The 14,856-nt window shown below is 46.9% G+C and overlaps 1 protein-coding gene across 4 annotated transcripts in view; it reads left to right on the top strand.

Annotated features, from left to right (window-relative positions):
- LDB3 (LIM domain binding 3) overlaps positions 1–14,856 on the top strand; it is a 216,300-nt gene that overhangs the window by 82,700 nt on the left and 118,744 nt on the right. For all 4 annotated transcript variants that reach the window (XM_054983567.1, XM_054983566.1, XM_054983570.1 and 1 more), the window contains one exon: positions 6,380–6,531. In XM_054983567.1, the coding sequence (XP_054839542.1) occupies positions 6,380–6,531 (152 nt within the window). The remainder of the gene's footprint in view (positions 1–6,379; positions 6,532–14,856) is intronic.

Here is a 14,856-nt window from a genome sequence, read left to right as displayed (position 1 = left end):
GCTTCTGCAGGTTGCAATGGGGCCTTCTTTTGTCTTATGTTGCTAGCAAAAGGCCCATCATTGTGCTAGACAGGGTGGAGAAAGGGCTTTCATATTGTAAGAACATTTGTAGGGTTTGCGTGTGAATCACGCTGGCCTTTTGAGAGGCTGAAAAGTATATGAGGCACACTACACTTTCCACTGTGGTTGTCCCCCTCCAGTAGGGTTGCCTTGCTCCCACTGGGAGCAGAAGTCTTGCTTCCCCCAGAAGTCCTTCCAGCTGGGCAGTGGGGGGGGGGAATGGAGGGGGAATGCAAGAATTGACTGGCAGCATCCTGACATTCCGTTGTCACTTGTGGCATGACAAAAAGTGACATTGTTGTGTTTGCCAGTGTCCCTCTGGCATTCTTTTAAAACTCTGCAGTTAAACCATATTGTTTGGTTGCCTGAAGAGTCTTTCTTATCGGAGGTGAAGCAAGTTTGGACACCAAAATTCTCTGCTAAATTTAATGTCTGATATTCGCAGGACAGTCTCTGAATGTTCATAACCAGCATTCTGTATCTAGATGTGAAATACAATGATATTTGGCTTCTGTATTTGATCATTTGTATTCGAAGGTTGATTTGTAATGGTATTTAATATTTGCTAGCAATAGCTTACATATATTGGTATTTCATACTTAATAGTTGACATATAATAGTGCATAATGCTTGACAGTGTATAATAGGGGGCATACAATGCTATTTAGTATTTGAGAGGTACTTATGCCACAATAAAACCCTTTGGTCTTTTACATACCCAGGGCTCATTTTGAGGGGGAACCCGCAGGAACACAGTTCCGGTAGTTCTCCAAAAAGGTCACATGTCAGGTGGCCCCGCCCACCTGATTTTAGGCCATTTGGGGCCCGTTTCGGCCTGGATCGGAGCCTAAACAGCCCAATTCGGGCCCATAATGGCCGGGATCAGGCCCAAATCAGCCAGGATTGGTCCTGAAACAGCCAGGATTGGGCCTCTGACAGGTGGTAGAGCCTACTCCCGCTCAGCAGCAGCCTAATCCTGACCATTTTGGGCCCCTTTTCAGCTATTTTCAGCCCCCTTTTGCCATTTTGGGCCCAATTTCAGCCCTGAATGGCCAGGATTGGGTCCAAAACAGCCAGGATAGGTGATGTCAGGGGGTGGGGCATATGCAAATCAGTTATGCCAATAACATTTCTGGTGATGTCAAGGGGCGTGGCATATGCAAATGAGTTGTGCTAATGAGTTCCTGCAGCTCTTTTTCTACGAAATGACCCCTGCACATACCACAGGACTCTTTGTTTTTTAGCATATGAGAGAATCTGTCACTTTATAAGAATTCATATCTGAATGATTTTTGGCAGTGTTTAGGATGTTTCTTCTGTATGGGGGAACTGGAAAAGCAGGCGGCAGTAGTGGCCATGAACCCCTTTCGCCAGGTTTGGCTGCTGACCCAGCTACATTCTTTTCTGGGCAAAAAAAATTATCTCACCACTGTACTATATGCCCTGGTAACGTCTAGATTAAGCTACTGCAATTCGTTGTACATTGGGCTGCCCTTGAGGAATATCTGGAACCTGCAATTGATGCGGAATGCTGCAGCCAGAATTCTGACTGGAGTGGGCCGAAGGGGCCGCGTTACTCCCAGCGGCAAGTCCCAAGATCCATCTTGGCCTGTGGTAAGCTCCAGCGCAGATAAGAGGACAGTGTTGGGAGACAGAGGCTCTCCACTCCATTCCTTTCTTCCAGATAGGAATGAGATAGTCCCTAATGTTCCCTAACACTTCAGAGCTGGCTTTTGTCTTAGCTGTCACACAGTGTCCTGGAATGTCACTGGATTTTGATTACTGAGTGTTCCTGGCTGGGTCACAATTGCATACCTTTGACTTTCTTGGGAGGTGATGGTGGAAGCAAATAGCTTCTAATTATAGTAGCGATTGAGATGGTGCAGTCTTTTGAAGAGAGAAACATTGGGTAAAGGATCGGCCTTTTAACATCCCTATATTGCCAAACCACTCAAGTTTTCCATCCAGTTTTATCTGTTATAAATTTCAACTCTCCCTCATTTATCTTAACGGAGAGCCTCTGTGATGTCCTTGAAGAGTCAGTACTGGGGGGGGGGGGTCCAGGCTGAAATCCCCATTCGTTGAAGGGTGACAAAGGGCCAGGTGCTCTCTGTGAGCCAAATCCATCTCACAAAGTGGCTGTGAGGACAAAACAGGAGGAGGAGAGAACAAACTTTATTTTTTAAAAAATTCATCACAGATACGTCCTGCTGAATTTCAGAGAAGTGTTCAGATGTAATTAGAGAGGACGTTGTTATGTTGTTGCTAAGCAAATCCAACATTTTTACTCAGACCTTTTTTGAGAGGGTAAAAATGTGGATGAAATTGTGGCATTAGGACAGCATGGAAGGGTTGTTGGCCTGAGGTCCAGAGGCAGCACAGGGTAATGTAAGGGCATTTCAGTTGCTTAGCCATCTCTGGATGCTTTTGCTAACCACTGGAATGGAAAGGAAGAGTTAAGTCCAAGGAGCTCAGGGAAGAGCTCCTTCAGTTTTATTCTCACAGCAGCCTTGAGAGGGAGGTGAGGCTGAGATCAAGTGACTCGCCTAAGGTTTGTTTCATGGCCGAGGGGGGATTGGAATCTAGAAGTGACGAATTACACTTCAATGGCAAGTGAACAGACTCACGTATATTCCTCCCTGTTCACTTGCGCTCCACTTGTGCTCCACTCGATCACTTCGTGATCAAGTGGCATGCAAGTGGAGCGCAAGTGAACAGGGAGGAATACACTCCACTACGTGATCGAGTGGTGTGCAAGTGGAGCGCAAGTGAACAGGGAGGAATACACTCTACTATGTGATCGAGTGGAGTGCAAGTGGAGTGTAAGTGAACAGGGAGGAATACACTCCACTACGTGATCGAGTGGCGTGCAAGTGGAACGCAAGTGAACAGGGAGGAATACACTCCACTATGTGATCGAGTGGAGTGCAAGTGAAGCGCAAGTGAACAGGGAGGAATACACGTGAGTCTGTTCACTTGCCATTCAAGTGTCATTCGTCTCCTCTCGCTTGGCCCTAGGTCTCCCAGATCCGAGTCCAGTGCTGTAGGCACTGCCCTCCACAGGCACTCTAGCAGATCAAATGGTTGGAAAAGGTTTATTCCACTGAGGAGGCTGATGAGCGATCATGGCTGGGACGAAGCACATATTCTGAAAAGCTTCCTTTAAAGTGGCATCTCCAGATCTGTCACGCCAACGTAGGCCTTTGTGATTCTCATGCCTGATCCGTATGAGCGATTCAGTTTTCTGGCAAGGATCATAACCACCTCAGTTTCATGTTGGGAAGCTTTCGTCTAGTATCACCCTATTTAAGCATAAGAGAATTCAGCTAACTTAAAACTTACATTTCTGAGGAGTCGTTGTTTAGCGTTGTGGGCAGGTAGTCATATCAATGGAGGAGGAGAGGCTGATCGGTTGATCAGAAATCCCAAATTTGGCTGCCTTCGTGGCTTTTTCCAGTAAGGGAGTCGGTGCTAAGCAATGAGGCTGTGCTCTTGATAAGTACAAGCAGGTGTGCGACGCTAGGAGTCAGCTTTCCGGCATTTAGATACGTCATGCAGTAGTTAGTTACCCGTTTTTATGACGAGCAGGCAGTGTGTTTCAAGATGGGGGGAATGTGTGGTCCTCTAGAGTGGATGGCTGAAGACCTCTCCCCCCACCTCTTGTAAATAGGCCAAATTGTAAATTGACCAAATTGTAAATTGGCCAAACTTACATCTTGGTTTTTGTTTGGCAGGCCTTATTCAGTCAAGTGTCGCAATTACCAAGGCAACTCAGCCTGTTATTTGGAAGGAGTCGTGTTGGACAAATTCCAGTATGGCCAGAGCACATTTTCCCCCTTGCTGCCATTTCTGACTGCGATTGCTTTGGTTGCATAGTCTGTAGCGGTGGCCTCCAACCTTTCTGAGCCTGTGGGTACATTTGGAATGCTGAGTGTGGTGGCCACCGCAAGAAAATGGCCGCCACAAAATGGAGATGGAGACAAAAGGATTGCTGTCGCTTACCGTCAGTCATGCAGTGAAGACCCTCTTGCTGTGGAAGCAGTTTCTGCCAAACCAGCGTTTTTAAAAATGTGCACAGCCAGCCAATTAGAATTAGAATTAGGCCAATTAGGAGCCCACCTGGCCCCACCCACTTTCTAAAAACACTTGGCAGGTACCAGGAAAGGTGTCAGATGGCACAATTGTGCCCACAGGCACCACGTTGGGGACCCCTGGTCTATAGACTGTCAGATGACAACTGGAATGTTGCCACCTCCAAAACTGGCATAGGGAATTACCACATTGCTGGCTCTTGTATACATTTGCATCAGTGATTGTTAGGGTTCCCAGATGCCCACCGGTGGCAGGCAAACTCCCAGGGGTTTGACGCCTTGCCCGCCAATCTGCCAGTGATCAGCAGGAGGTGGCAAGCCCCCTCAGAGGCCACCTGCCACTGGCAGGTACCCCGGGAACACACGTGGTGCACGTGCTCCGGGGGGGGGCATGACAACATCACTTCCTGGAGTGATGTCATCGTGCCAGCTGTGCAAACACTCTTGCACTTCATTTGGCGCTAATTTTGGCGCCATACGGGGTGCAGGAGCACTCACGAGTCCAGCGTGATGACATCGGCTGTCATCACATGGCCATAAATTTAGCACCAAACTAGCGCCATTTCCCGCTGAATGCTCACCTTATTCCAGTTCTCTTGCGATTTCACCATTCTCCCCAATCCATGCTTTGTGACTCTTTATGTCATCTTTATCCACTTCCATGTGAATGCCCTGGATCGACAATGAACGCTTTGCAGCACCAAAACGCCCACTCTCCCCAATCATCTGTCTCACCTAACACTGATTCTCCTGCCCTACACTCCCACAAGCCCCAGTGCGACCCGCAATTAAGCCTCAAAGTAATTTTTTTTAAAAAAACGTCAGCCTTATAGCGCTATAGCGCTATAGCACTATTTTGCCATGGGCGGGAAAGCTCTGCTACCTATCACAGTTGGCTTTTGGGTTGGCCCAGCACAACATTGGTATAATAGAAGAGTGATATAGCACAAATATGCGGAAAAAAACTTTTTTAAAGGGGCAGGATTTTTAGGGCCCCGTTTCCAGAGGCACTTTGACTGACCGTCAAATTGCACTTTTCCCTTTTAATGTGACTGACTGGAAGCGCAAGCAGTCGTCAAAAGATGGGAGAATCCGTTCTAATAATGATAACAGAAGAAACGATTTCTAGTGCAAAACTGACGGAATAAGGGCCTGTGTGACGACGGCCATCATCCCTGGAAATGACATTATCGTGCATACGCTGAGAGCATGTGTTTTGCGCGCGTATGACTGGGGGACAGGCTGCCAAGTGGTAACCCTACTAATTGTATTGAAGTGACATCTCCGGTCTTTAACTTGGGACTGTACTTAAGCAGCGACTGACGGGTTGAAGTGTGAATGGAGTGTGTGTGTCTATTTGTATTTGCAGGGGGCTATTCTGAGGACTGAATTTGTCCTCTAAGCTCCCAGTTGCTTGTCCTTACCTTATATTGTTTGCTTAGTGAGATAACCACTAAACAAGGGCACGACTTGTTTAATGGTTCTCTCTTAAGCACTGAATTACTTTATCAGACGGCGAAGGGCTCTCGTATCCTGTTTCTTGGTGTTGGTAGCTGCTAGTATATGATGACACATAGATCCTTCTTTAGCTGTCTTGCAGTGGACATAATCGATTAGGTTTTCCGATGCAAACTCCTCTAAGTGTGAACTGTACAACCAGAATGTACTAGAGTCCAAGTTTCAAGTATACCTTCTACAAGACAGAGAGTGAGAGAGAATGAACTTTGTTCAGATAACATTAAAGCTTTCCTCACTGCCTCCAGCTAGCAAGGTTAAGGGTTGAACTCCTGAAGTGGGATACCGGCCTATATAAGCCTTTTGAGACTACACTCAACCCCTGTGCCAAAGAGCTAGAACCCAAGAGCCATGGCTGAAGAGTTCCTCCTGCATTCAGGTGGTGTGTAGACCTTGTGCCACCTCAGTGCAGAACAGATAACATAATACTTAGGTGTGTTTAATTCTGTACCACTATCCTAACTCTCCACTATTAGCAGGAACATAGATGGGTGGTCAAAGAGGGTTTTGTCTAATATATGCAACTTTCTTGAAATTGGATTACACAGAGGGGGAAATATGGTGTACCACTTTGATTCCTGTTTACTTTCAAACTTGTTTTGTCATCTTTAGAAGGATGTAGATGTATAAGGATGTATAGTACAAAAAGAATTGTACACTATCTTGATGGACTTTTTCTCTCTTTTTAATTTCCTTTCTTTTTTACTCCACAGATTACACCTGGCAGTAAAGCAGCTCAGTCCCAGATGAACCAAGGAGACATGGTGGTAGCCATTGATGGCGCCAACACAGATGGCATGACCCACCTGGAAGCCCAGAATAAGATCAAATTAGCAAGCTACAACCTGTCTCTTACTCTACAAAAGTATGAGGAAACAAGTTACTATCTATGCAAGCATTTGATTTTTTTTTCATGGGAAGAGGGCAGACATCTTGGACACTTTGGGGCCAGTTTGGTGTAGTGGTTAAGAGTGGCAGGACTCTAATCTGGATAGCTGGGTTTGATTCCCCACTCCTCCACTTGAAGCCAGTTGGGTGACCTTGGGTCAGTCACAGCTCTCTCAGAGCTCTCTCAGCCCCTCCCACCTCACAGGGTGTTTTGTTTTGGGGATAATAATAGCATACTTTGTAAACTGCTCAGAGTGGGAGTTAAGTTGTCCTGAAGGGCGGTATATAAATTGAATGTTGTTGTTGTTGTTGTTGTTGTTATCTTGCAAAGAGGAAGTAGGATGTTCAGATTCCCCGTGCATCTTCGGCAACAATATCACATCCAAATTCAGCCTTTGGATCTTCCTATCTTGGGCAGCTGGGAGATGCAGAGGCTGAATTTCAAATACAGCATTACTGAAGCGGCATAGCAGACAGGGACAATTTGCACATACTGTTCTTGTGTGTCTGAAGCCACATGGGAACCCATATTAGGCAGTATACTGCCTGACTTGCGTGCATGTCCAGAAGTGCATATCTTTGTAGTGACAGAAAGGAGAGGTCCAAACAAGGTCAAAACATGCTGATGGAGGAGGCAGAAAAGGTGCTAAGTTTGAAGCTCCCAGATCTGGTCCAGACAAATCAAGCATCCCACTTAGAGCCAAGCTACAAGTGACACCTGACACAGGTTGGACACTTGTCAGCTTCCCTCAAGTTTTGATGGGAAATGTAGGCATCCTGGTCTTGCAGCTGTAATGGAGAGCCAAGCTGTAAAACCAGGATGCCTACATTTCCCATCAAAACTTGAGGGAAGCTGACAAGTGTCCAACCTGTGTCAGGCGTCACTTGTGGCTTGGCTCTTAGGTAACTGGGAAGTTTGCTTCGGCTGATGCTGGACTGATAGCCTGCTAATGCTTGTGTCAGGGTGCCGTTTCTGAGAACAGGGGCTTCAGCACGGAGGCCCCTTACAGTACTTCTATTCTATGAAGCTGAAATCTCACAAGCAATAGGATCTCTGTCTCCTGATTCTCACAAATGGCACCCCTGCATGAGTGCGATTTGGACTCGGGGGCAGCCCCAATGCACTCCTGAAGAGTTCGTGCAGGCAGGGGGAGGGGCATCTGGATTTGCTTGATTTAGGCCACATGTGCACGTGCCCTTACAAATGTGCATGCGTGTTTGAAGTATAGCGGGGGGGGGGGGCTGTAGTGTCAATGGCAGCCCTTGTAATTTTATTGCTTTGCTTTGCTTTAGAAGTCTGCAATGGAAAAAATGTTACATTGGGGTAATAATTCAGTCTTGAACAGGAGTGGATGTGCAAGAAAGGCTCAAACCCTTATTCAATTAAATTCAGCTGGCTTAGGTTTGTTTTGTGCCATCAGGAGTAAAAAAGAGTCTCGTTTAGAACAAAATAAAAACACTTTAAATCACGTAAATAATAAGTGGGTGTGGGTTCACCTTGCATTTGTGGTAGAGGATTGGTCCCCATCACCTCATCAAAGGTAACTTTGCTATTAGCTCAACCCGAACCCTAATCCCTAACATGTCCGATTCCACCCTGGTTCAGCATCGGCCTGCTTCGAGTCCTCCTTCCTTTTCCCATTTTTGTTCCCCCCAATATCTTTTAAATCACTGGCCTATAATTCTGCCTCTTTGCTTAGCAAAATCAGAAGCCTTCCTCTGGTGTAAGGCTACAGTGGCAAAAGAGCTACTTAAATGGGAGGAAGACTCTTTAAGATGATGGATGGCTTAAGAGTTTGCTGAGCCTGTATCTGAAGCTCCCCGTCTTCAATTAATGGCCTATCAAGGTGGATGAAGTCGTATGGGATGAATTGTTTCAAATAAATTTTGACTGATGAGGTCTAAATTAGAAAGAATAAAATATAATTTTATTAGCTTGAGAGCTGTGCTTCTCTATGGTATTTAACTACTTTAAATCCAGTTATAAAATGTATGGGTATGTAACATTTTTTGGTTTGTGGGGGCGTTTTTTGAGTTGGTTTTATAGCATAGTACCCAAGCGTCACAAAAGTGTTTGAATAAAGTGAAGCATGTTGATGCCAAAAACAGATGAAGTGAATTTCGAAATGTAACATTTATTAAAGAGATTTTTAAAAGGAAAAGATTTTAGTGCAATAAATAAAGTGAAAAATACGTACAACCAGTTGTTTTCTACTGAAGGACCTCTTTGTAGACCTCATTGGTGGTTTCCCCCTCAGGTGCTAGGATGACCAGGCTGCTGGGTGAGCTCACTCTGGAGCAGGCCACATAGAACTGCCCATGTGAGAAACAGCCCTCCCTCAAGTCAATTCCTGCCACCTTCAGTGTCTGCCCCTGGGACTTGTTGATCATCATAGCAAAGCAGACCTTGAGGGGGAACTGCAGTCTCTTGAACTCAAAGAGGTTCTCTGATGGTATGAGTGGTATGCATGGTATGAACACTGACTCCCCCCGAGCACTGCTGGCGAACAATGTGGCCTCGATGATGTTCCTGTGGAGGGCTTTCACTCGTAGTCTGGTGCCACTGCAGAGTTTGGGTGGGTTGAGGTTCTGGAGCAGCATCACTGGCTCTCCCACTTTGAGGAGAAGCTTGTGGGCTGGGAAGCCAGGAGGGTTGAGCATGTTGAGGAACTCCACGGGGTAGTGGACCATGTCATTCATTTGCACCACTGAGTCCACAGATCTGTACTCCATTTCTGCCCCTTCGAGGGAGTTAAGTTGTGTTTCATTAATGATGGCAGCCTTGTCGCTCTTGAGGGTCAGAATGGCGCGCTTGCACAGCCAGTCCATGGACTTCTCTGTGATAGTGACGATATCAGGGAATATCGTGGCTGTTAGGTCTGCCGGGGTCATCGTCACTGCTGTGCCCAGGCCTGCAGGGAGGGTCAACTTTCCCTTCGACTCGGGATACTCTCTGTCCCCTATTTGTAGTAGGAGTTCAGAGAATTCCCCAGCAGACCCCTCGCCTCTCAAGTGGACCCTCGTGTTCTTTCTTAGTGAGAGTTTCCTGATGAGGGGCCACAGATACGACGCCTGGACACACACGGTAACCTCATCAGCTCGAGTTCCCCTTGGGACTTCTGACAGAGTCTGCCGGAAGTCTCCATCCAGCAGCCCGGTGACTCCCCCCATCGCTCTCTCGTTGCCCCTGACATCTTTGAGGGTTATGCTCAGTGCCTCTAAACACCCCTTGTGCGCCCTGGTGCTCTCATCCCAGACAATGAGCTTACAGTTCCACAACACTTGGACCATGTTGCTTTGTTTTGAGATGCCTGAACAGGGGTGTTTCTGCATGGGTGAGGTTAAGAGGCAGCTTGAAGGTAGCGAAGGATCATAGGCCGTGCCTGAGTGAGCCTTGACCTTCCATGGAAGTGAGTGCCTCTCTACTCGTCTTCCAGGATTGCTTTGCTCATAGAGAGACTCTGCTGCTCTGTGCACCTCAGGGTGATCTTGCTGTTACTTGGCCTCTGCTGCTTGGTGCACTGCAGGAGCAGGATGTGCATATTTCTTTGCCGCATCTCTAAGTTGCTTCCTTCTTTTAGCATCGGTATATCTTGCACGACATCTGCCAGGAGGCTTCTTGGAGGCAGTAAGAGGTGATGGCTGTGAGAGGTGTGAGTGGAGTTGGACTGAGGGAGGGGTGGTGCGGTGGGCCCTTTGGCAGGTTCATGGGAGAGGATCACAGTGAAATGACCCCTAGAAAGGTTGTGCACCATCTCCCCATTAACATTTAAAAACTCAGCTGCCATAGTGACTTTTATATATAAACCCCCTATTCAGGAGTCTTGTACTGTCTTTCTTCAAGTGTCTGCAGTTTCTTTGACCTGATTTTTACCTCAGAACACAGAGTTCCACAGCTGACCAATCAGAGGGGGGGGGGTGCGAGCAGGCAGGAGCCTGCCAGCCCCACAGGAAAGCCAGGCCCCACAGGAAGATTGGCAACCTGAGTGAACTTTGAGGGGAAGACTGGGAGGTGCATTTGACCTCAGGACAGATTCAATGACTCCCAATAGCAACTGCATACTGTTTAGAATGTAGGGGGTGAGGACCAATCAGGTCACATATGCAAATGACCTCTGTGTTCCATCTGTCTCTGAGGACGGATGAGGTGTGGAATGTTGTAAGCCCCAATCAGCCTGCATATGCAAATGACCTTGAAAGGCTGGCCCAATCCAGGAAGAGTGGCCAAGCTGGCAGTGGGTGGGGGCGCAAGCTGGCAGTGGGTGGGGGCCTGCCACCCACACAGGGAAGCTGTATCCCTATGGGAAAACACGTTTTACCCCTTTTTACCCCCTTAGGGGGCAAATTTCTTTAAATCCCATCTTAGTTGTTGTTTACATCATGAAAAGAATGTTCTCCCCAAATTTCACGTTTCTAGGTCCAGGGGTTTGGGCTGGTTAATGATGAGTCAATCAGGACACTTGTCTTTGTATATATAGATTATTTGTTTAACTTTTTGACTGTAATGTTGTAAAAGCAGCTTATGACAATTTAAAAGAAATGTAATTATGTTGTATTTCTTTTAAAGTGTCATAAGTGTCTTTGCTCTTCCCTTCCTTTCAGGATATTTTAATCCTAGGCAGACCAGAGGGCCTTTCTGGTTCCACCAATTCCTAGGGGCCAGTTCAGCTACAAGTTCAGACCTCACAAATCCCAAGCTGTGAGCTACACCTTAGAGCTGCCCTGAAGAGCAGACCCCAACCCAGCTACTCATAGAATCATAGAATCATAGAGTTGGAAGGGGCCATACAGACCATCTAGTCCAACCCCCTGCCCAGTGCAGGATCAGCCTAAAGCATCTCTGACAAGTATTCATCCAGCCTCTTCTTGAAAACTGCCAGTGAGGGGGAGCTCACCACCTCTCTAGGCAGCTGATTCCACTTTGGAACTACTCTGATCGTGAAAAAGTTTTTCCTAATATCCAGCCAGTACCTTTGTGCATGTAATTTAAGCCCATTGCTTCGGGTCCTACCCTCTGCTGCCAACTGGAACAGCTCCTTGCCCTCCTCCAAATGACAGCCTTTCAAATATTTAAAGAGAGCAATCATGTCCCCCCTCAACCTCCTCTTCTCCAAACTAAACATTCCCAAGGCCCTCAGCCTTTCCTCGTAGGGCTCAGTCTCCAGACCCCTGATCATCCTCATTGCTCTCCTCTGCACCCTCTCGATTTTGGCCACATCCTTTTTGTAGTGAGGTCTCCAGAACTGCACACAATACTCCAGGTGTGGCCTGACCAAGGCATTATAGAGAGGGGCTATGACCTCCTGCGATTTCGATGCAATGACCCTTTTGATACAACCCAAGACTGAGTTTGCCTTTTTTGCCACCGCATCACACTGACTGCTCATATTCAGTTTACAGTCCACTCTTACCCCAAGATCCCTTTCACTTATACTACTGCCCAGAAGTGTGTCCCCCATCCAGTATTTGTGCTTCCCATTTTTGTGGCCCAGATGTAATACTGTGCACTTGTCTTTGTTGAATTGCATCCTATTCACAGCTGCCCACTTCTCCAGAGTATTCAGGTCTTGTTGAATTTTAATTCTATCTTCTTGGGTGTTTGCTACCCCTCCCAATTTGGTATCATCAGCAAATTTAATGAGCAGCCCTTCCACTCCTTCATCCAGATCATTGATAAAAATATTGAAAAGTACCGGGCCCAAAACCGAGCCCTGCGGCACCCCACTGGACACCTCCCTCCAATCTGATGAAATGCCGTTGACCACCACTCTTTGAGTGCGGTCCTCTAACCAGTTCCCTATCCACCGAACTGTCCTATAGTCCACTCCACAGTCTTCCAGTTTGCCCATCAGAATGTCATGGGGGACCTTATCAAAAGCTTTACTGAAATCCAGATAAATCACGTCAACAGAGTTCCCCCGATCCAGTAAGCTGGTCACTCGATCAAAGAAGGAAACCAGGTTGGTCTGGCAAGATCTGTTAGGAACAAAACCATGCTGACTTCCCTGGATCACTAAGCGGTCCTTCAGATGCTTACAGATTGATCCCTTTAAAATCTGTTCTAATATCTTCCCAGCAACAGAAGTCAGAGTGACCGGCCTGTAGTTTCCCGGGTCATCCTTCTTGACTTTCTTAAAGACTGGGATAACATTCGCTCTTCTCCAATCTTGTGGCACATCCTCAGTCCTCCAGGAGGCCTTGAAGATGATGGACAGGGGCTCTACAAGTTCTCTAGAAAGTTCTTTGAGCACTCTTTGTTGCACACCATCCGGCCCAGGGGATTTGTATTCATCCAGTGCAGCCAGATGCCTCTCCACAACCTCTCTGTCAATGTCAATTAGTCACTCAGGTGTCCTGCCAGATTTTCTACTATCTCTAGATGTGCCTGAGTTCTTCAGGGAGAAGACAGAGGCAAAAAAGTCATTAAACCTGTCTGCTTTTTCTCTGTCCTGTATCAGAGTTTCTCCATCTATTCCCAACAGCGGTCCAATTGCCTCTTTTACCTTGCGTTTGCTTCTCACATATCTGTAGAAGTTTTTCTTATTGTAGCGAGCCCTCCTGGCCAGACCCAGCTCGTACTGAGCTTTGGCCTCTCTGATGGCTGATCTGCAGTACCTAGTAACCCTCATATACTCCTCTTTAGAGGTCTGTCCTTCTCTCCATTTCCTGAACATTTCCTTTTTCTCCCTTAGCTTATTCTGGAGCTCTCTGTACATCCACATCGGTTTCTTGGAGCCCTTACCATGTTTCCATCTTGCTGGGATAGTGAGGGCTTGAGCTTGCAAAAGCTCGTGTTTGAGAAGGGCCCACCCTTCACTCGCTCCTTTCCCTTCCAGCACACTCCCCCACGGAATGACTCTCATCAAGCCTCTGAGCTCATCGAAGTTGGCCCTACAAAAATCTAACCTACGAGTCTGGCTATGAACTTCCTTGGCTCCCCACAGCCACTGGAATTCAAGGAGGACATGGTCACTTCCCCCTAAGGTCCCCACCACCTTCATCTCATCTACCAGTTCTTCCCTGTTGGTTAATATCAAGTCTAGTATGGCCGAGCCCCTTGTAGCTTCCTCCACCTTTTGAAAAAGGAAGTTATCGGACAGGCAGTTCAGGAAATTGCGTGATTCATGACGCTTTGCTGAGCCTGTCTCCCAGCACACATCAGGGAAGTTGAAGTCACCCATAATTACAAGGTTCTGATGTCTGGATACTCTACCAATCTGTTCAAAGAGGGCAGCATCCGTTTCTTCTCGCTGGTCAGGTGGTCTGTAGCAGACTCCAACAATAATACCCTTTGTCCTTCCTCCCCTTATTTCTACCCATATGCTTTCCACTGGGCTGTCCGCCCCATTCTCCATAACTTCTTGACAATCAAGCCCTCACATACAACGCCACTCCACCTCCTCTTCTACCCTTCCGGTTTTTCTTGAACAACTCGTACCCATCCACTAGCACATTCCAGTCATGGGAATCATCCCACCAAGTCTCAGTAATTCCTACTATATCGTAGCCCTCTGTTTGCAATAGAAGCTCAAGCTCTTCTTTCTTATTGCCCATACTTTGGGCATTGGTATATAGACACTTGTAGTCTTGTACCTTTGTTTGACCTTTTCTACCCAGGTGGGTCCCCACTGTTTTCACTTCGTCATTGAAATCACCATGTCGATCGTCCCCTTCCCCTTGCGGCATCAGTTTAAAGCTCTTTTGATGAAGTTCTCCAGGTTTGTTCCAAATGTTGGAACTGGGTGAATCCCAACTCTGGAGGACCTTTGTCAGGTCCAGGATCTGATTGCTAAGAGAGAAAAATAGGTGTTGGAATAAATTTTAAAAGTTGGTCGAAGTTTGAGCATAATAGGGCATTTTCTTAAGCACATTTTTAGATATTCTCAAATAGATGTAGGTGACAGAAACATCTAAGGTTGCCAGACCATCAGGGTAATTTGGGAGGCAGGGTCAAGCTACCCATCATCACATCAATATGCACCATCACTTCCTGTGCAAAACTGGAAGTGACATCATCACACTATCATTCATCCTAAATCTCTATAGTTAAACTATAGAGTTTTCAGTGAATCCTAGTGTGTCATGCAATACAGTGGCATTACTTCCAGTCCCACCCCCCTCCCCCGGCCCTGCAGAGTGGCAGTAGGGAATGAAGGACCAGGCCAGTGGGCCTAACCCAGTTTTGTAAAACAGTACACAAAACTACAGAGCTGGTTTACCAGTGGCAAAAATGGGACAGCTAAGATACCATAAGCAGCCACCCTTCTTTCAAACCTCCCTGAGAGCCAGGTAGTAGCATCAT

The sequence above is a fragment of the Eublepharis macularius genome, chromosome 6 (assembly GCF_028583425.1).
Source record: "Eublepharis macularius isolate TG4126 chromosome 6, MPM_Emac_v1.0, whole genome shotgun sequence".
Taxonomy (NCBI): Eukaryota; Metazoa; Chordata; class Lepidosauria; order Squamata; family Eublepharidae; genus Eublepharis; species Eublepharis macularius.
This window is presented reverse-complemented; position numbering and strand designations above follow the sequence as displayed.